The following is a 25,952-nucleotide window of genomic DNA, read 5'->3' as shown; positions in this document are numbered from 1 at the left end:
AAAAAAAAAAAAAAAAAAAAAGTTAAAAAAAAAATAAAAAAAAGCAAAACAAAAAAACACAAAGTAGCTAATGCCATACCATGGTGCAAACGCTCTGCAATGATAAGGGTACAGTAAAGGCTCTGCAATGATAAGGGTACAGGTGGGAGAATGGGAGGATGTGCCTTCCCTCTGCTTCCTTTGAGCACCTGGGGTTGGTGGTCTCAGAAATCACAGGTAGTGAGATGTCCACACACCTTGTAAGAAGACAGAGCCTGCTGCCTTTCACACCCCCAATCACATCAGCCTAGAATCACCTTCTGCCTCCATACAAGAAAAAAAATTCTGCACCCAGTCCTCAAGTTAGGGTTCTAGGTCTTGAAATTCTTATTAGGCCAATTCCAAACCAAGCTCCCCTTATCAGCATCTGTGGTAAAGGCCCCAGAAATTTCCATTTGTGTTCAGTAAGGTGGGCCTGGCCAGGCCCTACCAAGACCTCTCAGCAGTATTGGGCAAGGCTGACCCTCTCACCTGTGAGACTGTCTTTCCTTGTCTTCTGAGATTCAAGGAACAGCCTCCCCTGCCAGGCAAGCTCCCAATCTCCCTTCAGCCCTCAGCTAGCATGCCAGTTCCCAGCCCTGCTTCCCCCTGCATGTTCTCATTATAGTCTGTATCTCACATCATTGTTCATATTTAATTGTCTAATTTCTCCCAAAGGCCGCAAGCTCCACAAGGGTAGGAGGAGGGTGTTGATCACTGAGCAGCCTATTTTCTGAGCCCACCTGTCTCATATTAGTAAGTAGTTGTTGAATAAATGAATATGAGAACACCCATTACCATTTTATTGAATGTTAGCAAGGTACTTTATCTACATTTTTTTCTAATCTTTGTAACAAGCTAAGTATTCTTTTGTTCCCTATTTTATAACTTCAAAAACTGAGGCTCCGAGAGACTTGGTGACTTACCCAAGATTTTCCAGCAAGTAAGTGTCCCCTGTCCCCTACCTGCAGCAGGGCCAGACTCTGCCCCTTGCCTTACCCTGGTTCACCTAACCTACAGTTAATTGTCTGAACCAGAAGAGGCCCAGGGCAAGACCTGGCTTACAGGACACAAGAAGCTCCCCTGATGGCTCCTGGGGAGCCAAAACCTCTGTTAAAATACACATCCCAGTAAGAGAGGAAGAGACCCTTACGCTGTAAGCCATCCTCTATTTTTTGTTTTTATTTATCATGGGTAGTGGAGATGGCAAGAGTACTCCAAATTTCTTGTAGCTTTACAATGACCAGCACCTCCACGTAATTTTCTGGTTTTTTTTTTTTTTTTTTTTTTTTTTTTGAGGCGGAGTCTCGCTCTGTCACCCAAGCTGGAGTGCACTGGCCAGATCTCAGCTCACTGCAAGCTCCGCCTCCTGGGTTCACGCCATTCTCCTGCCTCAGCCTCCCGAGTAGCTGGGACTACAGGCGCCCGCCACCTCGCCCAGCTAGTTTTTTGTATTTTTTAGTAGAGACGGGGTTTCACAGTGTTAGCCAGGATGGTCTCGATCTCCTGACCTTGTGATCCGCCCGTCTCGGCCTCCCAAAGTGCTGGGATTGCAGGCTTGAGCCACCGCGCCTGGCCAATTTTCTGGTTTTAAACTCACCAAACCAGCAATGCTATTCTATTGTATAGGGGCCAGTTGGGGTCCAGGGAGATGAATGAGTTTGGGCCAAGTCAACTAGGTATTATAGTAACCCTTATCGTGATAGCAAGTCTGATGAGGGAGTTTTGCCTCCCCCTTATCTTACACGCCCCAAATCAGCTCATAGTCCCAGTGTGGGAACCGATGTACTGAAGATTTACTGAAAGTAATGAGCATCTGGCTCTTTGCAGCCTTCACCTATTTGGTTCTAATCAAATGTATAAAAGTTGTCCCTTACATATGCTGGGGACGTTGGAGGGCTTTCATTCCCACGCTCTCCTAGGTGAGTAGGAAGAGCAGGATATCGGCCCCATTTTATAGATGAGGAAACTGACACTCAGAGAGCTGAAGTGCCTCGCGTTCTCAGCACTAGTTAGTGACTGAGCCACAACTGGAAACACTTCGACTCCCACAACCTCCGGTGTTGGAGATCAGTATGAGGTGAGCCCACCAGAATCCAAACAGCGGGCAGCGGTGCATTATGGAGGCAGTGCACCCCACTGCTGCCTAAGAGGCCGACCCTCACACGCAATCATCAGGCACCATGCTTCTCACACTGTCAAAGCCAAGAGGATGGAATTGCCATTCTTGGCGTCCGCCAGCTTTGCCACACCAAGGCTGTCCTTTAAGTTCATCTTGTTCATCTTGGGATGGTCCCGCAGCGGAAAGACGCTGTTGACAATCCCCTCTTGACAAACGGATGTGAATTTAGCCTACAGAAAAAACAGGTTTAAACACCTGTTGGATGTCTGGTTGCTGTAACTGGTGCTAAGCCTAGCTCCGGGGACCACAGAGTCTGTGGCCCCACGTAAAAGAACCCTGGGTTGGCTTCTGCCCGCTACTCGCCTGTGCCCAGCCCCGGAGACACCGCCTGAGAACCTCTAGCAGTCAGGAAGAGGAAGTGCGCAAGCGCACTGTGAACGGCTCGCGCAACACTTTGTTACTTAGGAAACAGCCAATCAGCGATCCGGTAGCTGACCAATGGGAAGCATGGTCTTGCCGGCCCGGCTAATTTGAACGCGAGGCGCCTGGTGGAGGTTGGCGCGGGTAGGGGAGGGTGTGGGGCGCACTCCCCTGGGGTGGGTACTCCTGTCTGTGTTGTGGCAGTGGGACCCGCGAGCAAGCAGCGACGCCAGCGGCGGAGAACCGACAAAAGGTAAGCCCTGGCCCACGGCGGAGCCGACCCCGCGAACGCCTGCTCTCAGGTCTCGGATGCGCAGACCCAGCTGCTCCGGGCGGTGGCCTGAGCCAAGCCTCTTTTGTGCTGGACGTCAAGGTGCGGCGCTGAGACCGAGCTTTGCTGCCGCCCCGGCAGGCCCTGCATGGACCCCTTTAAACTGGGCGGGAAGCAGGGCGCTTCCTTACACACCCGTACGGGTGGTCGGGACCCCTCTGCTCATCTATGCTGCACCTAGACTGGGCCTGCACATCTGCCACCGGGGCCTGGCCTTCTGTACGTCGGCCCCGTGAAAGGTCCTCCTGCTCGCAAGTGAGGAAGAATTGGGCTTTTATGCACACTAGAACTAAAGGCCTGGGACTCCCTGCATGTCAGTGTGGAGTAAGTAAGCCCCTCTCCGCCCGTCTTTTTTTTTTTTTTTTTTTGAGACGGAGTCTTGCTCTGTCGCCCCGGCTGGAGTGCAGTGACCGGATCTCAGCTCACTGCAAGCTCCGCCTCCCGGGTTTACGCCATTCTCCTGCCTCAGCCTCCGGAGTAGCTGGGACTACAGGCGCCCGCCACTTCGCCCCGCTAGTTTTTTTTTTTTTTGTATTTTTAGTAGAAACGGGGTTTCACCGTGTTAGCCAGGATGGTCCCTATCTCCTGACCTCGTGATCCGCCCGTCTCGGCCTCCCAAAGTGCTGGGATTACAGGCTTGAGCCACCGCGCCCGGCTACCCGTCTTTACTGAACCGATTGCAGAGCTGCACGTGCCAGTGGCTGTAGCAAGCAGTAAATTTTTTTTTTTTTTTTTAATTTTTTTTGGAGTTGGAGTCTCTCTGTCTGTCTCTTAGTCTGGAGTGCAATGGGACGATCTTGGCTCACTGCAACCTCTGCCTCCCGGGTTCAAGCGATTCTCCTACCTCAGACTCCTGAGTAGCTGGGATTAAAGGCGCCTACCACCACACTCAGCTACTTTTTGTATTTTTAGTAGAGACAGGGTTGGCTGGGCTGGTCTCGAACTTCTGACCTTAGGTGATCCGCCTGCCTCGGCCTCCCAAAGTGCTGGGATTACAGATGTGAGCCACTGCGCCTAGCCAAATATTTGAATGAATGAAGGAACAAGTGAAAGAACATTTATATGACAGAAGACCAGGCCTCTGTTACTGCTTCTAGGATGCATCTCCCCTTAGCTTTGACCTTCTAAGGAACTGAAGTGACATGGAAAAGATTAAGCCTGGTCTGTGCCACAGAACTTAAGGGATTTTATTGAAGACATTGGTTCCTCTAGCATCATGGGAAAATGCCGTATGTCATATAATTCTAACAGTAATGCTAATATCTATTGAGCACTTACCGGGTTTGAATGAACTCATTTAGTCTTCACAAATATATGGGATATATACTAATATTATTTACAATTTACAGGTTGGAAAACTGAGGCTCAGAGATGTTAAGCCTAGTTTAGAGGAGAACATCTCAATGTTATATTGCTTTCTCCAGTCTTCTCCCTATTCTATTTCTTCTCCAATCACTGCATCCAATCACTACTTCAACAAGTACAAAGGTGTCCAGTCATTCTCTGCCTATTTCATTGTTGAATTTCCCCACCCCTAGAGAGTTATTTTAAGATGTTGGTCTTTGTATTATCTAACCCAATTCCATTTATACCTTTTAAAAAAAGTATACATATATACTGTTGCAAAAAATAAAATAAAATAGAAGTTTAAAAAAAGTATACATGTAGCATATTTTATAAATTTATAAATTGTTTTTATACCTGGCCACAAAACAAATCTAAACAACTATCAGAATATCGTATAAAAGATAATCTCTTTATGTAAGCAATTAAGTTATAAATACCACGTTTACAATTTTTTTTTTTTGGAAGTAGAGACAAGTTCTCCCTATGTTGCCCAGGCTGGTCTTGAACTCCTGACCTCAAGCTGTTCTCCTACCTCAGCCTCCCAAAGTCCTGGGATTACAGGCATGAGCTACTGTGCCCAGCTCATGTTTGGATTTTTTTTTGTTTTTTTCCCCTGAGACAGAGTTTCGCTCTTGTTGCCCAGGCTAGAGTGCAATGGCACCACTTTGGCTCACTACAACCTCCACCTCCCAGGTTTAAGCAATTCTCCTGCCTCAGCCTCTGGAATAGCTGGCATTACAGGCACCCGCCACCACGCCCGGCTAATTTTTTGTATTTTTAGTAGAGACGGGGTTTCACTGTGTTGGCCAGGCTGGTCTCAAAATCCTGACATCAGGTGATCCACCAGCCTCGGCCTCCCAAAGTGCTAAGATTACAGGCGTGAGCCACCATGCCTGGCCTGAAATTTTTAAAAAATACACTTAAGTCAGTCAAATAGGAAATCATAATTGTAATTAAAAGATAATTAGCATGGAACAATTATAAAAATACTATTTATAAAACTTGTGAGACGCAGTTAAAGCGATACTTAGAGGGCAATTTATAGTCTTAAATGCTTATATTAGAACATTTTGTTTAAGAAACTGAAAGTTAATGAGGCAAATACCAAACTTTAATAAGACAGAACAGTAGAGAACATATGTAGAATATAAAAGAAGATAAGACTGGGTGTGATGGCTCACGCCTATAATCCCAGCATTTTGGGAGACCAAGGTGTGTGGACAGCTTGAGCCCAGGAGTTCAAGACCAGCCTGGGCAATATGGTGAAACCCCATCTCTTTTTAAAAATGTAAAATTAGGGGAGTATGGTGGCGTGTGCCTGTGATCCCAGCTACTCAGGAGGCTGAGGTGGGAGGATCTTTTGAGCCTTAGGAGGTTGAGGCTACAGTGAGCCGTGATTGCGCCACTGCACTCCACCGTAGGCATCAGAGTGACACTGTCTGAATAAATAAATAAATAAATAAATAAATAAACTAAAAGCAGAATCAATGAAATAGCGTTTTATCATATAATAGGATTATTTTAGTCAAAAGCTGTATCTAGAAAAGACTAATAAAAAAACGTCTGGCAATACTGATGGAGAAATAAATAAAACACACAAAGATTTAGGAGCAAAAATAGGTACATACTTCAGTTATAGAGATTAAAAGAGAGAGAAACGCAGTGGAACATTCTTTTTGACAATGCCTTTGGAAAATTTTCTAGGAAAAAATAACTTGCCAAAACTGACTCAAGAAGTTATGGAAATTTTGACTAGATCTAGGACTATTCCGTTGAGGAATTCAATTTTCCATAGAAGAAATTGAGTTAGTTTAAAATGTATCTTCACAGGCGTGAAAAATCTATACCAAATTCCACCAGAAACTTACAGGCAATTAAAAAAGATGATTCTACCTTATGCAAACTCTCCCTATAAAAAAGAGAAAACATGTTGAGTGTATTTTGAGATCAAAATGACACAAAGAAAAGTACAAGTCAGGCCAGGTGCGGTGGCGTATGCCTGTAATCCCAGCACTTTGGGAGGCCAAGGCAGGTGGCTCACCTGAGGTCAGGAGTTTGAGACCAGCCTGACCAACATGGTGAAACCCTATCTCTACTAAAAATACAAAAAATAGCCAGGCGTGGTGGCAGGCACCTGTAATCCCAGCTACTCGGGAGACTGAGGCAGGAGAATTGCTTGAATCGGGGAGGCAGAGGTTGCAGTGAGCTGATACCACGCCATTGCACTCCAGCCTGCTGGGCAACAAGAGCAAAACTCCATTTCAAAAAAGAAAAAAAAAAACTACAAATCAATCTGTTTCATTAACGTAGTTGCAAAAATCTTAATAAAATATTAGCAATCAGAAACCAGTTATGTATTTAAAAACTAGATTATGACAAAGTTGAATTTATCCTAAGAATGAAAGAATGGTTTAACATTGGAAAATCTGTTAATACAATTTACACATTTAGAGATTTAAAGAGCAAACATATCCCATTAGGCATAGAAATACAATTCAATAGGAGCAGGTGTGGAGGCTCACTCCTATATTCCCAGTACTTTGGGAGGCTGAGGTGGGAGGATCGCTTGAGCCCAGGAGTTGGAGATGCACCTGGGCAGCATAGTGAGACATCATTTCTACGAAAAATTCAAAAATTAGCCAGGGATGGTGGCACACCTGTGGTCCCAGCTAGTGGGGAGGCAGGTGACGTGATGAAGTGGGAAGATGGCTTAAGCTCAGGAGTTCAAGGCTGCTGTGAGCGGTGATCCCACCACTGCACTCCAGCCTGGGCAACAATGTGAGACCCGGTCTAAAAAAATAAAAAAGGAAAAGAAAAAGAAAATTGAATTTAATAAAATTCAATATCCATTCATGACTTCTAAATATATATAGGTAAACTAGAAATGGAGACAAATTTCCTTAAACAAACAAAGTGTGGAATAGTAGAAACATTTTTTATAAAATCAGGAAAGGGATGAGGATACTCACTATTACTGCTTTTATTCAATATTGTGCTGGAGGTCCTAACCGGAAATGTAAGACAAGAAAAATATATAAAAATAAATTAAAGTTAGGAAGAAACTCAGAACACTATCATCAATTACAGCCTTATGATTGTCTATTTAAAAAAACAAAAGAATGCAATTTCTTCCTCTGCATGACCACATGTAGGAAGAACCAGTGGCCCGGGGGTGTTGTTCTTTTGTGGGTACCAAGGTGAGGGGACATGGGAGCTGCCCAAGCCCAACTGCAGAGCAGAGCAGCCTAAGGATGGGGTAGCGCCCCCGGTGACAGAAGGTCAAGTTCTAGCCTTGCTACTTCACATTTGGGAGACGCGTTCCTGTGCCTCCTGTTCCTTTTGTAGGGTAGGGATGTAACAATTGTTATGAAAGTTAAACACCATTTGTGAAGCGCTTAGCATAGTGTCTAATTCATAGTAAGCACTGAGTAAATGTTAGCTGTAATAATAATTATTTTTAGACTTTTGGATTCAGACTCTGCTCTTCTCTGGCCCTTATTTATTCATAGGACAAATTCAGCATCTGCTGCATGCTGGGCTGGGTGCCCAGGCACCTGGGGTACACAGACTATGTCAGAAAAAGGTCCTGCTCTTGGAGCTTAAGGACAAAAAACAAGTGTATGAGGGTTGTGAAGGAGAGATGAAGGGGGCTACAGCATCACCTGTAAAACTAGGACATCCAGGGGTTGGGCTTCTTCCCCTACCCCCTCACCCTTACTACCTTCTTCAGCTCCCAGTGTCTGCAGGGAGATTCCCTCAAGTCCTTTGAAATTTTTCTCTGGGGACTTCTGAGGAGCATGGGCTCACTGGGCTTGTCTCTACTAGGGTGGGCAGAGCAGGCCATCCCCAAAACAACAGAATCTTGGCTTTCCAGCCCCAGCCTGGCAGAGCACTAGCCTCTGGGTTTTAATGAGCTGCCCTGGGTTAGAAACAGGACGTGACTGTGACTGGCTGAGAATCCTAAAGATCTTATTAAAGAATCATCTCCCTTGTACTTTGGGCTGAAATGCTCTTTCCAACCAAGGATCAAAGCAAACTTGACACACGTTCTCTCATTAATCTCCCCATCCCCTGGGGCGGGAGCAGCTCGGTAGCTGTTTTCTCTGGTTCTCAAAGGGGGAAGCTGATGCGACATTGACCCGGTGTGGCTTGTGGAAAGACCTCCGCCTTGGTCAGATGCTGAACAGCGACAAGGACCCAGGCATCCTAGCAGCGGCTATGCCAAGTGTCACCACACTTTGTGCCCATGCCCCCAGCATCATCTCAGCAAGAAGGAAAACATCTCATTAGGCAAACAGACTCAGCCACCCTGGCCCTCAGGAGGCGGGAGGAGAGAACTGTAAAGGTTATGAGCACTCCTTTGCCAGTGCCCTTTTTAATTTCCTGCTTAGAATGTTAGGCTGCTCTGTGGCTCCTCCTCAGCTAAAGCCCTCCCCGTGGGAAGCTGCGACTGCTGGGAAATGTGGACCCAGGCATCCTCTGCCTTCACTTCCCCGGGTGCCAAAGTGGGGTTTCCTGGGGGTAGGTCTGCAAGAGTAGGAGACAGCAACCCTCTCTGTTGAAAATTAGGTACAGCCGGGCGCAGTGGCTCACGACTGTAATCCCAACATTTTGGGAGGCCAAGGCAGGCAAATCACCTGAGGTCAGGAGTTCGAGACCAGCTGGCCAACATGGTGAAACCTCGTCTCTACTAAAAATCCAAAAATTACGTGGCTGTGCTGGTGGGCGCCTGTAATCCCAGCTACTCGGGAGGCTGAGGCAGGAGAATTGCTTGAACCCGGGAGGCAAAGGTTTTGCAGTGAGCTGAGATCACGCCATTCCACTCCAGTCTGGGCAACAGAGCGAGACTCTGTCTCAAAAAAAATAAATAAAAAGAAAGAAAAATAAAATTAGGTACAGTCCATGTATTTGAAAGTGTTTGTAGAATACAGAATGCTAATTCCATAAAAGGGATTATAATTATTATACAAACATAAGGGACTATTACAACAATGTGATCATTGTAGCATAAAATGTCATATCACTATAAGGCAGTATGGCCCGGTGTGTAGTCAGACTGCTTGGATTGGAATCGGGCTCCATCACTCACTAGCACTGAGACCTTGGGCAAACTGCTTAACCCTCTTTGTCTCAATTTCTTCATTGAAAAATGAGTATAATAATAGTATCCATCTTGTGAGATTGCCATGGGGATAAAAGGAGATGATATGTGTAAGGTGCTTTGAACGGTTCCTGACACAGTGAGCACTTAGCTAATATGCTTACTATGGCAATCTGATTGCTGGGAGAGGAATAGAATTACATACATGTAAAAGGATTATGGTTGGTTGAGATCTTTCTCTTATTTTATATGGGGAAGAAGTTAAGAAGTTTAGGCGTGTTCGGGAACAGGAGTTTTAAATCAGCTCAGTTCTGTCTCATTCCCCAAGGAAAACCTTAGCTATTTGCTAGAGTGTCAGGTAGAAACCCCACTTTTCTTTGCTGAATGACTTTGGTATTTGTGACCCACCAGTGGAAGCTAGTCTTTACCTGGAAGGCATGCATCTATTCAGAATGCCCAGGAACAGCCCCTGTTCCTCACCTCTGTCAATATATTCCTGGAGTTGGGCTGAACTTTTCCAGGATGCATTCCAAAATTCCATCCCTACCCTTGGTACGCTGCATTCCAAGAATTCCATCCCCACCCTTGGTACACTGTTTTGAAAGAGAAACGAAAAACCAAGGAGAGAGGTCTGGGGGAGATACAAGTAAGATATAAGATATAAGATATGAATAAATATGTGTTTGGAATTATTACCCAGTCAACATTAGGAAATCTGTTGAGTCACACTCTACATTAATAGATTAAAGAAGAAATATGTGTGATCACTTCAGCAAGTGCCAAAAAGCATTTTATAAAATTCAACACCCATTCCTACCTTCCTAATGGGCAGTGGAGGTGGGGAACTAAATATAGAAGAGCTAAAAATAGAAAGTAACTGTCATTATTTGCAAACGATATCATCATTTAATTGAAAGACTTAAGAGAATCAATGACAATCTATTAGCACCAATAAGGGAGTTGAGCAATGTGGTCCAGATACAAGATCTGCATGCAGAAATCAGTAGCTTTCCTATCTTCTGGAAAAAAGGAGTTTGAAAATGTAATTTTAAAAGGAGTGGGTGGGTGCAGTGGCTCACACCTATAATCCCAGCACTTTGGGAGGCCAAGGCGGGTGGATCACTTGAGGTCAGGAGTTGGAGCCCCCACCTCTACTAAAAATACAAAAATTAGCTGGGCGTGGTGGTGCACACCCGTAATCCCAGCTGCTCAGAAGGTGGGAGGCGGAGGTTGCAGTGAGCCGAGATCGTGCCACTGCACTCCAGCCTGAGCGACAGCGAGACTCAGTCTCAAAAAAAATAAAAATAAAACAAGGAGCCTATTCATAATATAGCAAAGATCATGTAATAACTGGTAATAAGCCTATCAAGAAATATATAATACCCATGTGAGGAAAATTATAAAATTTTACTTAAGACTGTAAAGGTGTGAATAAATGGAAAGAGATATCGGTTCCTAGGTGGGAACACTTGACATTATAAAGATGCCAATTTTCCTCATATTAATTTATAAATTCAAAATAATCCAAATTACAACCTTAGCAGGATTTTTCATAGAAGTTCGTAAGCTGATTCTAAAACCATATGTAAGACAAGATGCCTAAAAATAGCCAAGAAAAGAGCAATGAGGTGATATATGATAAAACCACAGTAATTACAAGAGTGAGGTACTGGAAAAGGAATGGACATAATGAAACAGAAGAGAAAGTCCAGAAACAAATTCACGTTTCTTTTTTTTTTTTTTTTTTGAGATGGAGTCTGTCTCTGTCACCCAGGCTGGATTACAATGGCGGGATCTCAGGTCACTGCAAACTCCGCCTCCCAAGTTCAAGTGGTTCTCCTACCTTGGCCTCTCGAGTAGCTGGGATTACAGGCGCCTGCCACCATGCCTGACTAATTTTTGTATTTTTAGTAGAGACGGAGTTTCACCACATTGGCCAGGCTGGTCTCAAACTCCTGACCTCAGGTGATCTGCCAGCCTCAGCCTCCCAAAGTGCTAGGATTACAGGCATGAGCCACCGCACCTGGCACGAACTCATGTTCCTTTTTTTTTTTTTTTTTTTTTGAGATGGAGTTTCACTCTTGTTACCCAGGCTGGAGTGCAGTGGCATGATCTCAGCTTACCACAACCTCCACCTCCCAGGTTCAAGCGATTCTCCTGCCTCAGCCTCCCAAGTAGCTGGGACTACAGGTATGTGCCACCACACCCGGCTAATTTTGTATTTTTTGTAGAGACGGGGTTACTTCATGTTGGTCAAGCTGGTCTCGAACTTCCAACCACAGGTGATCCGCCCACCTTGGCCTCCCAAAGTTCTAGGATTATAGGTGTGAGCTACCACACCCAGCTACAAATTCATGTTTCTATGAGACTTTAGTTATGTTAAATTTGGCATTTCAAATTGGTAGAGGAAGAATTCACTATTCAATAAATGACCTTGAGGATAACTGCTTACCAATTAGAAAGAAAATATATTTAGAAACCTCCTCACATAGTTCACACACACAAAAAAATTCCATCTCCATGATGACCTCAATGTGAGAAAGAAAAAGTATTAAACAGAAATATAAGAAGAGGGTTTATTACCTTGTAGAAGAAATATCTTCTTAAGTATGGCATAAAAGCTATAAAATAAAAAATTGACATGTTTGACCATTTAAGTGTTAAAAACTTCACTATGGCCGGGGTAGGATTTTTTCCAGGAATGCATGGTTGGTTTGATACCAGGAATAATATCTAATAAATTAACATAGCAACAAAATAAGGGAGAAAAAAACACATAAATATATTGGGATGGCCGGGTGAGGTGGCTCACGCCTGTCATCCTAGCACTTTGGGAGGCCAAGGTGGGCAGATCACCTGAGGTCAGGAGTTCGAGACCAGCCTGGCCAACATGGCAAAACACCATCTCTACTAAAAACACAAAAATTAGCCGGGCCTGCTGGCGGGCGCCTGTAATCCCAGCTATTGGGGAAGCTGAGGCAGGAGAATTGCTTGAACCTGGGGAGGCGCGGACGGTTGGCAGTGAGTGAGCATCGTGCGCACTGCACTCCGATGCCTGGGCAAAACAAGAGTGAAACTCCATCTCAAAAAAAAAAAAAACTATATATATATTATATGTGTGTGTGTGTGTGTATGGAGATGCTAAAAGAGCATTGATAAAATTCTAGACTTTCCTAATAATAACCCCAAGTAAAACAAGAATAGAAGAAATTGCTAATGTGATAAAGACTACTTACATAAAAGTAATGTCTAAATAGGGAAGCACTAAAGCCATTTCCTTTAGAATCAGAAGCAAAACAGGAATGCACATTATCATAATTATTATTCAACATTGTTTTAGAAATTCTAGAGACTGCAATAGATAAGAAATGAAATATTGGGTATGAATATAGAGAAGAAAAGGTAAAAATTGTTTCCTCTTCTGATACATAATTGTATACTTGGAAAACCCAGTAAGTTCTAACAAAAATAAATGAAATTAATAAGAGAGTTTGGGGGTGGTAGATATAGCGTGAATATATAAAATTAGCTGTGTTCCTCCATACTAGTAATTATCAGCTGGAAATGTAAATGGGGAAAAGTGTTCCATCCACAGGAGCAATTAAGTACATAAAACACCTGAGAAATATATTAAAAGGACAATTACAGAACTAACTGAAGAGATAGAAAACTATAAAATCTTATTGAGGGACATAAAAAATATCTGAACAAAAAGAAAGGCAGTAGCCACAATCTTGCCTGAAACGGTTTAATACACTTGGCTGCTAAAGGCTTTTGTAAAGTAAAAAAATAAAAGGCTCAGTATAATAAATATGTAAATGTAATACAGTTCAAACTGTAGTCCCAAAAGGGTTTTTGAGGGAGGAGAGGGCTCCAGGTTGGGGGTAGAATTGATAAAATTTTCTTAAAATCAAGTAGCATAATAAATGCCTGAAAATAGCCAAGAAAGTTATAGAAAAGAAAGAGTAATGAAGAGGTTCTCACCTTACTAGCTGGAAAGCATACTGTAAAGTAATATCATGGAAACAGTGTGGCACTGGCCCAAGGATAGACAGAGCTACATAAGGGTTATGAAAAGTAAGAAAAAAAAAAAAAAGAATAGACAAATGGATTCGTGGAACATAGTAGAAAGCCCAGTAAGAGGCCTCCAACAATATAGTCATTTGAGGCCTGGCGTGGTGGCTCACGCCTATAATCCCAACACTTTGGAAGGCCGAGGTGAGCGGATCACAAGGTCAGGATTTCTAGACCAGCCTGACCAACATGGTGAAATCCCATCTCTACTGAAAATACACACAAAAAATAAGCTGGGCATGGTGGCACGCGCCTGTAATCCCAGCTACTCAGGAGGCTGAGGCAGGGGAATCACTCGAACCTGGGAGATGAAGATTGCAGTGAGCCGAGATCACGCCATTACACTCCAGCCTGGGCGACGGAGCTAGAGTCCGTCTCAAATATATATATAGTCATTTGAGTATGACAAAGATGGTATTTCAAGTGCGAAAGAGAGAGAATTGGTTTCGGCACCAATATTTTTACTCTCTTGAGGCATAAAACAGAGACCAGTTATTGGGAGTGGGTGGAGGGGGCCTTGGAGTGCTGAGGGGGCACCTGGTCAGGCCTGGGGTGGGATTGGTCCTCAGCTCCACCATGTCTCGCCCAGGTGTCACCACGGTGATGGCAGTAGAGGACAGCACGCTGCAAGTGGTGGTGCGGGTGCGGCCCCCCACCCCTCGGGAGCTGGATGGTCAGCGGCGGCCAGTGGTTCAGGTGGTGGACGAGCGGGTGCTGGTGTTTAACCCTGAGGAGCCTGATGGAGGGCTCCCTGGCCTGAAGTGGGGCGGCACCAATGATGGCCCCAAGAAGAAGGGCAAAGACCTGACATTTGTCTTTGACCGGATCTTTGGTGAGGCAGCAACCCAACAGGACGTGTTCCAGCACACCACATACAGCATCCTGGACAGCTTCCTTCAGGGCTACAACTGCTCAGGTGAGAACCTCAGCCCTGCCTGGCAGTGGCCTGGCCTCCCTGCCTCCTCCTAAGGGAAGGGTTTCATGTGTCTTCTGGCATGTGCCCGCCTCCCCCAGGCTGGGCACGATTTACTAAGGAGTTCTGTACAATGTCCCATCATGCTCTGTGGGACCCCCATTCATTCATTCAGTCTATGGGGGAGGCACTCTACTGGGCCCAGGGCTGCAACAGCAAATCAGACAGGACCTGTCCACTTGGTGCTCACAGTCTAGAGGGGAGAAGACACCACTCACAGATCACAACCACAGTGTGTGGCGATAAACCAGGGTAAATGGTAAGACGGAGATAACTGTGGGCCTTCAACACCAAAAGCTGCCTCGCCTACAGAAGGAAGGCATAGCCCGCCCCCATAGTGGAAATCTGGTTATCCCAAATCCACTGGCCTATGGGGGAGCAGAACAAACACACAGAGAACTCCAACCCTACAGTGAGAACATGGAGGGTGCGATTAGTGGGAGCAGTGGACCAGGAAACACAGGAGGCAAAGGGAAGGGGCTTGAGGGAGGAGGGAAGGTCTGAGCTGGGGGGCAAGGCACTGGGGTCCTCCTCCTTACTCTGTCCTCTGCAGTGTTTGCCTACGGGGCTACCGGGGCTGGGAAGACACACACCATGCTGGGAAGGGAGGGAGACCCCGGCATCATGTACCTGACCACCGTAGAACTGTACAGGCGTCTGGAGGCCCACCAGCAGGAGAAGTGCTTCGAGGTGCTCATCAGCTACCAGGAGGTTGGCTGCCCCTGCCCTGGGCCTCGTTCTCGCAACTACCTGGGAGGAAGCGAGCCCATGGGGTTGAATGAGCTGGTGTGGGACAGGGTGGCAGGAAATGGAGAGCTGGGGCCCCTGAAGGAGATAGATACAGCTCAGTGAGATGCTGCACCAGAGACACCCGCCCGTTCACCCTGCTGTGGTCATGTAACACAGTCCTGGAAAGCGCCACTCCTGTGGGTGTCTCAGATACACCCCGGCCTCAGCTCCCCTGTCCAGCCGCTAGGGAGAGGTTTCCTGATGGGCCGCTCTCCCTCAGGCCTCTTCCTTTCTTCCTTTCTCAGGTGTACAATGAGCAGATCCACGACCTCCTGGAACCCAAGGGGCCCCTTGCCATCCGCGAGGACCCCGACAAGGGGGTCATGGTGCAAGGACTTTCTTTCCACCAGGTGTGGGATTGGGCTTGGGTAGGATGATCGGCCCCATGGGTCCTTGGGGTTCCCTCACAGAACTGTTTGGGGATGCCCTAGGTCCTGTGATGGTGGTGGCAGTGGTGGTGGTAGCAAGGGGGTGATGTAGGTTCTAAAGACCAGCCCTTCCTGTTAGGGGAAAAGTCCTGGTCGGGGAACCCACAGCCCCGTTCCTGGGCCTCTCCTCTGTAGCCAGCCTCAGCCGAGCAGCTGCTGGAGATGCTGACCAGGGGGAACCGTAATCGCACACAGCACCCCACTGATGCCAACGCGACTTCCTCCCGCTCCCATGCCATCTTTCAGGTGAGGTCATGGGTCAGAGCCTGAAACCAGGGCTCCTGATGCCTAGCTCCCCCTCACCCCTGCCATCTCTCTTCAGATCTTTGTGAAGCAGCAGGACAGGGTTCCAGGACTGACCCAGGCTGTCCAGATGGCCAAGATGAGCCTGATTGACCTAGCTGGCTCAGAGCGGGCATCCAGCACCCATGCGAAGGGGGAGCGGCTGCGGGAGGGGGCCAACATCAACCGATCTCTGCTGGCTCTCATCAACGTCCTCAACGCCTTGGCCGACGCAAAGGTAAAGCAGCGCAGGCCAGCATTCCCCCTAGGATAGCAACTGAGCACCTGAACCTAGGGCCAAAGGCCACAGGACCCCATCCTGAGTCAGTGCCATCAGCCTCCTCACCCTACACCCGCTCACTGCACCCCCCAGGGCCGCAAGACCCATGTGCCCTACCGGGACAGCAAACTGACCCGCCTGCTCAAAGACTCCCTTGGGGGCAACTGCCGCACAGTGATGATCGCTGCCATCAGCCCCTCCAGCCTGGCCTACGAGGACACGTACAACACCCTCAAATATGCCGACCGGGCCAAGGAGATCAGGCTTTCGGTGCGTGCTCCAGCCGGGGAGCAGGGAAGGGTGGGACCCAAGCAGCTCCCACAGATCCCTGGGCCAAGTGTCCCCAAGGCAGAGGAAAGAAGTTCCTCTGGCCTAGGCATGGTGGCTTATGCCTGTAATCCCAGCACTTTGGGAGGCCGAGGTGGGCAGATCACCAGAGGTCAGGAGTTTGAGACCAGTCTGGGCAGCACGATGAAACCCCGTCTCTACTAAAAATACAAAAATTTGCCGATCATGGTGGTGGGCGCCTGTAATCCCAGCTACTCTGGAGGCTGAAGTAGAAGAATCATTTGAACCTAAGAGGTGATGGTTGCAATGAGCTGGGATAATGCCACTGCACTCCAGCCTGGGCGACAGAGCTAGACTCTGTCTCAAAAAAAAAGAAGTTCCTCTGTCTTCAGAGAGTCTTTGTGATAGAAGCGGCACAGTCCTCATCCCTGGGTGGGAAGTCACCAGCTGAGAGGGGCAAGATGGTCTCCAAAACCAAGGGAGACAGCAGGAGGGTGGCCTCTCATTGGCCAGTGGTCTAGTTCAGACTTGTTTTTAGCAGCAGGAGCATATTTTCAGCAAAACATAAACACCAATATATGCTTTCTGCCACATCTGCTTGACCCCTCTCTCCCTCCCTCCCCCAGGGAGCCCTGGCTCTCCTGGGACCACTGCAAGAACACCCTGGCAAGAAGGTCTTATTCGTGGAGTCGGGGGTTTTCTGCCCCTCGCTGTGGTCTTAGGCACAATACTGACCTTCTCTGCTGTGTCTCCCCACTTGCGAGGGTGGGTCATGGGGACATGGGTGAGACCTAGCGCAGTGCCTGGCTGTCGGAGGTGGCTGATAAAAGCTGCTTTGAATGAATAAATAAATCTCTCTCCTGTTCCCCATCTCAGCTGAAGAGCAACGTGACCAGCCTGGACTGTCACATCAGCCAGTATGCTACCATCTGCCAACAGCTCCAGGCTGAGGTGAGGAGCCTGCCCTGGGGGCAGGCTAGGGGGCAGAGAGCCAGAGGCAGGAGCTTGAGGGTGTGGCCAGGGCTCTGTCTGCCCCTCTCCTCCTGTGCTTAGCTGGGGCTCTCAGGGGCTGAGCTGGGCTGCTTCTGTTCCAGGTAGCCGCTCTGAGGAAGAAGCTCCAAGTATATGAAGGGGGAGGCCAACCCCCAAAACAGTACCTCCCAAGATCCCCCAAGTCGGGACCACCACCACAACAGTGAGTTCCACTGCCCATTCCCGCCCCCACCCTGCAGCTCAGCCAGGATGGGGAGCCAGGCCCTTCTCCAGTTTCCAGAAGAATAGGACTCCTTGCTTCTGCTCCAATCCCTAGGGTTAAGGGTTCGCACCCAGTGCTGTGTCCAGTGAGTAAATGGCACCCCAGCCCATAAGAGCAGGGCCTACTATTTGAGAGAAGGTGAACTTAGGGGTGTTCTCAAACCAGAAAATCCCTGACTCCTCCTACCCTCAGCTACTGCCCATTTGTCACCTAAGCATCTGTCCCTTATGGACTCTATATGACCTGGATGCCACAGAGATCCCACCCGCTCCCTGATCTCCCACCTGGCCCACATCCTGCCTCTCAAACCCTTCTTTCCCTCTTAGCCTTCCCAGCTCCCCCTTGCCACTCCACCCTCCCAGCCAGCCCTGCACCCCAGAGCTCCCTGCAGGGCCTAGAGCCCTTCAAGAGGAGAGTCTGGGGACAGAGGCCCAGGTGGAGAGGGCCATGGAAGGGAACTCTTCAGACCAGGAGCAGTCCCCAAAGGACCAGGGTGAAGGCCCAGCTAAGGAGGTAGGACTTGGGGGTGTGAGGCCTGAGTAACAGAAGGGCTTGGAGCTGGTGGGATATTGGAAAAAATGCCTCTCCCTGACTCAGAGTCCCTTCAGTCCTGTCTCTCTACGTGGATGTCTTGCACCTTAGTCATTAGGAGGATTTCAGATTCTGGGCAGGAAAAAGAAATGATCTATCAGATCCTTGTGTGTTTGGAAGTGACCAAGACCTGGTCATTCTAGGAGCTGTCACTTCCACTCTTGTAGGAGGGAAGGATTTTAGAAACTGTTTATAAAGGTGGGGAGGCCATCCTGGCCCCTCTACTTGTGCCTTCTCCTTCCTCTTTAGGTTCCAACACAGATGCCAGAGCAGAACCCCACACATGCACTGCCAGAGTCCCCTGGCCTGACCCTGCAGCCCAACCCAGTCGTGGGCCACCTCTCAGCACAGGAACTGGAACGGGATCGTTCTAAGCAGTAGGTATCTTCTTGCTGTATTCTGGAATCCAGGTGGGAAGTGATGGGTTCAGCCTCCCTGGGGGTGGGAATTGGTGTTAAGCACATCACAAAAGCTCTGTCTCTTCATCAGCACTGTCCTTTACCGGGTTTCACCTCCTTGATGTTATCATCACCTACTCAATTAGCTTATCACCTCTACATATTCCTCTACATAGCTGGCTGCCCAGCAGGAGAGGGAACCAAAACGCCAGAATCCATCCAGGTAGCCAGCAGGCCCTGGGTCAGGGCAGGGCGGCTGGGACTCGTGCTTTGCTTTCCAGTCTGAGGCCAGGCTGCCCATCTACAGCGAGGAGGGGGCAGCCAAGGGAAGCTGAACGTCAGGCTGGGGAAAGGACAGCCTTCCTGAGCCAGTGTTTATCATGTGTCTTCATCAACGGATTGACTGTGGCTATTTATTCTCAGAAGTAAATATAAACCACTACTCAAAGCCAAAGAAAAATGGATTTTGGACCATTCTTTCTATGCTTCATAGAAAGATGCTGCTAATATTTTTCTCCTTGGCCCCTAGTTCCTAAATCCCCTGCCACTTAGCTCTGTTACTGCCATCCCGCTCTTCCCTCCCCAGCACGCTTCACGCTAGGCAGTGTATTTAAAGCTTCTGGACAGAAGGGCCTGTTTAATTTTATTTCTTGTTGGGGAGTGTCTGTTCCCGACTCAGCAAAAATGCTGCAGTCTGAATAATCGGCAGCTCATTATCTGTCTCCTGCTATCAGGTCCTGCCCAGGGCCCTGGAGAGGAAAGGATGCGCTGCTGGGATGTCCCCCTGATCTCCCAGGGAACAACCATGAGCTCCTACCGATGACCCAGGGCCCATCTGCTAGGGGTCCACTGTTTTGAGGAGAGAGGGTCCTTATTTCTGCCCTGGCATTGTGGTCTCCAACAGATTGCTTCAACCTTGGCCTTGACTTGGGGATCATAGCCCCCAGTCTCCCTACTTCTTGGGGATGAAGTACTAATAAAATATAACAAATCTCCATGTTGGAAACGTCCTAACAACCAGATCGTTGAAAATATTTCCCTTTGATTTTAGAATTTAGAATCTTGGACCACTAGAGCACTGAGTAGATCTTAGATTTTCCAATTCAGTGGTTTTTCAGATTTTTTTTTTTATTGTTTTTTGCTACAATGAAATCTAATGCACAGAACAGTCAAAACAGAGTTACTCTGTCTTATGGGTTTTTGAAACCTAATTTGAAAACTCCTGATTTAGACCAGCTCCCCATTTATCAGATGGGGCACTGAAGCCTTTGTTCAGGCTCACATAGCAAGAGGGACGGGGCCAGAGCCTGGATATTTCCCCCAAACGCTCACGCTTCACAATTGTCTAATCTTCCTTGTAATCTGTGGCTCATGCAGGTATAGAATGAGTTTCCGCTGTGTCCATTTTAATTTATATCCTGCCTTTTTTCAAAAAGGCCTTGAGGCTGCTTTATCAAATGAGTTTGTGTTCCCTGAGCACACCCTGACTGAGGGCAGTGGAAGGGGCTTCAGAGATGTCCAGGCTGGTAGAACTACCTGAGGATAAATCATTTTCCATGGATAATTCCCACTGAGATAATTGTGTTTATTCTTTTATCATAGGTGTGCCTTACAGAAAGAAAATATGCTTTATTAGAATCTAAATTTACAACCTCAATAATCTCATTACCCTCATCATTTCCTTTAAATAGCCCCCCAGTGCCTGTGAAATACACCTTGATTCACACATACTTTTTCAGGATCCCAATCACTAAATAGAAAGCATGGACTGAATGTGTTTTTGAGGGTTTTCTTAGAACCACGATGAACATACCCTGTCTTACATAATCTCCTCTTATCCTAACCAGCAAGATGGTATTATTTCCATTTTACAGGAAACAATAGTTAGCTAGGCCTACAGTGCTTATTACATGCCAGGTATTCTTTAAACATTTTGTCTGTAAAGTAACTCATTCTGTCTTTCCAATAACCCTATGAGGTGGGTGCATTTGTTATCCCCATTCTCAGGTTGTGGAGACTGAGGTTAACCAGTGCATCCAAGATCACAAAGCTGGGAGGTATTGGAGCCAGGATGTGAGCGGGAAACTGGCAGTCTGACTGGAGCTGGGCTCTTAACTGCTCCCTTGCACTGCCCTTAGGGTAGATGAACTCATGATTACAGCGCTAGTAAGTGGCAGAGCCAAGCGGAGACTCAGACCTTCTGAGTCCAGGGCCATTCAGTGCCCTTTCCTTATTTCTTAGATCGCTGTCTTTGTCATGGGACGTGTTTAGTGGGCGACACCTCCCACCATTACCTGTGGCCATCCTGGCCAGTCTTGGCCTTCAGCAAAAGTATAGCAGAGCAGGAGCAGGAGCAGAGCAGGCTGGGAGGGTGGTGAGTCTGGCCAGCCCGTCTGGGGCGAGGCAGGAGGGAGCCAGGGGACCAGTTCAGGCTCCTTAGCCACAGCTGGAGTGATGAGGACAGGTGAATGGCATAGAGGCTTCTGGTCAGGCTGGGTCTGAGCAGGGTTGGGAATCCCCTTTCTTCTGTTCCAGGTTGGCCCTTAAGGTGCTGTGCCTGGCCCAGCGGCAGTACTCCCTGCTCCAAGCAGCCAACCTCCTGACCCCCGACATGATCACAGAGTTTGAGACCCTACAGCAGCTGGTGCAAGAGGAAAAAACTGAGCCTGGGGCAGAGGCCTCTAGCACTTCTGGCCTGGCCAGGGGGACACCTCTGACTCAGGAGCTGTGTTCAGAGTCAAGTGAGTCTCATCCTGCTCTCCCCTGCCTATGGGTGCTGTCTTCAAGTCCCCACTGGGGCTGAGGGGTATCCAGGGGCCTCAGTTACTGGGTTTTGCTGCTGTAGGAGGCTGGGCCCCTGGGATCCTAGACTTCCACACACAGAGAGGCCCCAGGAGACCTGAGGGGTTATGGGCTCCTTCATGTCTCTGGTGTCTGGCTCCCCAAGTTCTACAAATTCTCCTTCCTTCTGTGCAGTCCCTGTGCAGTCTCCTCTCCACCCAGAGCCTCCAGGATACACTGGCCCTGTGACCCGGACCATGGCGAGGCGACTGAGTGGCCCCCTGCACACGCTGGGGATCCCATCTGGACCTAACTGTACACCAGCCCAGGAATCCCGATGGCCCATGGAGAAGAAGAAGAGGAGGAGACCAAGCCCCTTGGAGCCAGACAGTCCCATGGCCCCAAAGCGGGACACCAAGCGCCAGCGCCAGTCCTTCCTGCCCTGCCTGAGGAGAGGGTCTCTGCCTGACGCCCAACCTTCACAGGGGCCCAGCACCCCCAAAGGAGAAAGGGCCTCCTCCCGCTACCATTCCCCTCACTTTTGCCCAACCACAGTCATCAAAAGCCGGGTGCCTCTAGGCCCTTCTGCCATGCAGAACTGCTCTACCCCACTGGCCCTGCCCACTCGAGACCTCAACGCCACCTTCGATCTCTCCGAGGAGCCTCCCTCAAAGCCCAGTTTCCATGAATGCATTGGCTGGGACAAAATCCCCCAGGAGCTGAGCAGGCTAGACCAGCCCTTCATCCCCAGGTGGGTCTCCCAGTCTCGCTCCACCCCTTCTGTCGGGGTCACTGGTCAGCAAGGGACTTCTTGGTGCCGCTGAGAAGTGTGGAGGACAGCCTGACTCTTGGAGCTGGGATAGTTCCTATCTGTTCCCCTTTGGTTGTAATCCGCTTTGCTCCCCAGGCCCAGGAGAGCAGGCTATACAGCTGCCAGGGAGGCGTCACTTCTCTCGGGGCACCTGCCTGGTCTGTCCATGCTGCAAAGCCACCCACCCTGTGCTGGTTTGTAGCATGCTCATGCGTAGCTAATGGGACTCCAACTTGGAAAGAGTCAGCAGGGAACAGGAATGTACTAGGGGAGCTCAACACTACTGTTCCTGTCTTTACTCGGGCTCTTTGACCTGGGCTGCATTCTGTGTTCCACTAGGAAATACCTCTTTCTGCCACTTCTACTCCAGATTTTGGCCTCCGGCCCAGTATCTGGAACAGGAAAGGGGGTCCTTAGAAAACTCAGTTCAGTATTTTCCAGTGAGAAGATGAAGCTCTCACTCCCCCTTTCCACACACATGGCAGGGAAGGGGGACAGCAGCCCGCTCAGGACAGTCCAAGGCCAAGAACCAGTAGCAGACTGACCTGCACCTGTGGTGCAGAGGCTGGCAGGCTCTGCCCACCTGTGCCCCGCCCCTTTACAGCCCAAGAAGCAGCTCTTGGTAACAAGCGCAGAGCCGGGCAGGTGGAAGGGTGAAACTGTTTGAACTCCAGTTCCCTGGGTGCACCAGAAACTGACATCTGGATGTCCTCCCAGAGCAGGCCTGTCACTCAGCTGTCAGCCAGGCAGAGTGAGGCAGGGAGAGGAATCCACCTCTTTGTAGAAGAAACCTCAGAGGTCATCTTGTCCAACCACCCTCCCCCATGCCTGAGCTGGGGGCTGGAGGGAGGAAGCGGCTGGCCCTGCTTCTGGTTCCCTGCTGATCGGCCTCCTTCCCCTCCCTCCCTCCCTAGGGGACCCATGCCCCTGTTCACCATGAAGGGTCCCAAGCCAACATCTTCCCTCCCTGGGACCTCTGCCTGCCAGAAGAAGCGCATTGCGAGGTGAGATTTGGGAGGGGTCGGTTGTCTGGGAGAAGGAGCTCGCTCTCACCAGGGCAGCAGACACCTGGCCCGACTCTGGGCCCCCAGTGTCTCTGTCTCTGGACCCCCCGAGCAAGCAGCTGAGGTCCTGTGAGCATGGCGCGCATCTAGTTCTCCACCTGAGGTTTCCTTGGCCCTTGCTATCCCAGGATCACCCAGAGCTGATCCACGAGGGATCAGCACCCATGGGTCCATGAGGGAGGTGCTGCACACCATTAATCCAGCAAAGGGACTCTCCATCCTCACCGCTACTTCCCTCTCATATCCCCAACCCTAGACACTGCCTCTCCCGCCCTTAGATCTGGCTCTGGAAGCTCCTGCTGGCGCCCAGCATCCTTTGCTCTCAGAGCTTAGTGTCGAGTATTTACCTACCCCACTCAATGCACACCCATAGTCCAGAGACAGGGCCGTAACCGTCCACCTTCCCTCCTTTCCTCCCTCAGTTCCTCAGTCTCCCGTGGCCGCAGCCGCATCGCCCGCCTCCCCAGCAGCACTTTGAAGAGGCCAGCTGGGCCCCTTGTACTGCCAGGTGACTGGCACTAGGGACAGGGATAGCCTGGGCCATGGAGGCCAATGAAGACAAGAAGCAGGAGGGCGCAGGGCGGGGCTGAGACCCAGAAGAAAGGAGGGCCTAGGGTATTGCCAAGCATCTCAGGGACACTGCTGCTGAGACAGGTGGGAGGTGGGCTGGAGGACGGGGACAGAGCCTCACTTTCCTTCCTCGCTGTACTCCCCGCCACCCATCCAACTGGCCTGCAGAGCTGCCCTTGAGTCCCCTGTGCCCTAGCAACCAGAGGAGTGGAAAGGACCTCATCAGGGTGGGGAGAGTGCTGTCAGCGGGGAACGGCGTCACCAAGGTGTCCTGATCGCCAGAATGTCCTGATCACCAAGGTGTCCTAACCCACCGGCCCCTCTATGCTGGATAGACCTGGAGCCACCTGCACCAGGAGCTGGACCTGCCTTCCTTACCTGGGAGCAATTAGTGCCAACACACCTTCGCTGTATTAACATCCCTTCCCAGACATCATCCTGCTACTCACCCTCTGTTAATCTCCTGTTACACTCAGCTTCTTGGTATGTACATATTCATTTGTGAGTGTTAACGTGCTGCTATTTTTTGGTTTTGGTTTTGGTTCTGGTTTTGTTTTTGAGATGGAGTCTCACTCTGTCGCCCAGGCTGGAGTGCAGTGGTACGATCTCGGCTCACTGCAACCTCCGCCTCCTGGGTTCAAGTAATTCTCCTGCCTCAGCTTTCCAAGTAGCTGGGATTACAGGTGCCTGCCACTATGCCTAGCTAATTTTCATCTGTTTAATAGAGATGGGGTTTTGCCATGTTGGCCAGGCTAGTCTTGAACTCCTGACCTCAGGTGATCCGCTTGCCTCAGCTTCCCAAAGTGCTGAGATTATAGGCGTGAGCCACCGCGCCTGACCCGTGTTGCTGTTCTAAAGGTGCTGCCATGTTCCCCCCTCATTTTTTATTTTTATTTTGCTTGAGACAGAATCTCGCTCTGTGGCCCAGGCTGGAGTGCAGTTGTGTGATCTCGGCTCACTGCAACCTCCGCCTCCTGGGTTACTCTCCTGCCTCAGCCTCCCTAGTAGCTGGGATTTCAGGCACCCGCCACCACACCCAGCTAATTTTTTGTATTTTTAGTAGAGACGGGGTTTCACCATGTTGGCCAGGCTGGTCTCAATCTCCTGACCTCGTGATCCACCTGCCTCAGCCTCCCAGAGTGCTGGGATTACAGGTGTGAGCCACCGCGCCCGGCCTCCCCTCTCATTTATGATGTCCTCCATGCAGGCAGACAGCTCTTGGGCTCTTTTCCCCACCTGTCTCTAACACAGGCCCCACAGTGTTGGCCACCGGCAGTGGAGGAGGAGTGAGGATGGGTTGGGGAGCGGGGAGTCGCAGCTTGGCTCTTCCTGGTTTCTGAGAGGGACTTCTTCATCCCTACTCTCCTCAGTCCCCAACCACAGTCCTGGTGAAGATGTGGATGATAATGGTGCCTTGATTTCCAAATGAACACAGCTTTATTGTTTCACTCTATTGTAAATAGGATACACGTTCAGTGTAAAAGTGTAAAGAAAGGAGAATTCAGCCTTAATGCTGCACCCAGATACAAATGCTAATGATACTTGGGTTTATAGCCTTCTGATCCTTTATTTCTGCATATATATATAGATATATACATATATTTTTGGTATAACAGTAAACCATCTCCATCCTTGGTGTGTGTGTCTCTCTGTACACCTAGATAGGATAGCAACACCTTCCCTTTCTCACCTTCCTACTCTTAAGACCTCAGGAAACTTCTGAGTATATACAGAAAACAGTTCTCACTCTGCCTCCTGGAGCCTGAGGTCTGAGCCCGGCTCTTCACTCCACAGCCCAATACGCCCCGAAGGGCCTCCTCTTCTCCGTGGGTTTGGGAGTAATTGCACCTGGAGGTCTGTTCCACCCTTCTACAGCCTTGGGGGTGGGTTGCTAGGAGTTCTATCTTAGTGGTCACCAGGTCTTAGGTGAGGCTCCAAGCTAAGCCCCGCAGGCCTGAGTCCAGTGCAGTCTGCTATGCCGCCATGCCTCCACCTGGTTCGTGACTTCCATCTCCACTCCCTTGGATTG

The 25,952-nt window shown here is 49.0% G+C and overlaps 1 protein-coding gene across 2 annotated transcripts; it reads left to right on the top strand.

The window, feature by feature from the left end:
- The first annotated feature begins 2,732 nt into the window (after positions 1 to 2,732).
- On the top strand, positions 2,733 to 24,861 carry KIF18B (kinesin family member 18B). Of its 2 annotated transcripts, XM_017876103.1 has the most exons (16): positions 2,733 to 2,813; positions 14,003 to 14,329; positions 14,940 to 15,097; positions 15,421 to 15,525; positions 15,739 to 15,849; positions 15,926 to 16,123; positions 16,259 to 16,435; positions 17,330 to 17,404; positions 17,548 to 17,648; positions 18,035 to 18,221; positions 18,549 to 18,676; positions 21,233 to 21,438; positions 21,674 to 22,229; positions 23,204 to 23,293; positions 23,776 to 23,861; positions 24,092 to 24,861. In XM_017876103.1, the coding sequence occupies exons 2-16, from the start codon at positions 14,017 to 14,019 to the stop codon at positions 24,196 to 24,198; spliced, it is 2,598 nt and encodes an 865-aa protein (XP_017731592.1). In that variant the 5' UTR covers positions 2,733 to 2,813; positions 14,003 to 14,016; the 3' UTR covers positions 24,199 to 24,861. The 2 variants fall into 2 exon arrangements, with proteins under 2 accessions (XP_017731592.1, XP_017731593.1); XM_017876104.1 differs by lacking the exon at positions 2,733 to 2,813 and having other exon boundaries at positions 13,990 to 14,329; positions 21,701 to 22,229.
- Positions 24,862 to 25,952: the final 1,091 nt, after the last annotated feature.

The sequence above is a fragment of the Rhinopithecus bieti genome, unplaced genomic scaffold, assembly GCF_001698545.2.
Source record: "Rhinopithecus bieti isolate Rb0 unplaced genomic scaffold, ASM169854v2 scaffold_10088, whole genome shotgun sequence".
NCBI classification, from domain to species: domain Eukaryota; kingdom Metazoa; phylum Chordata; class Mammalia; order Primates; family Cercopithecidae; genus Rhinopithecus; species Rhinopithecus bieti.
The sequence above is the reverse complement of the archived record's forward strand: the minus strand, read 5'-3'. Positions and strand labels throughout refer to the sequence as shown.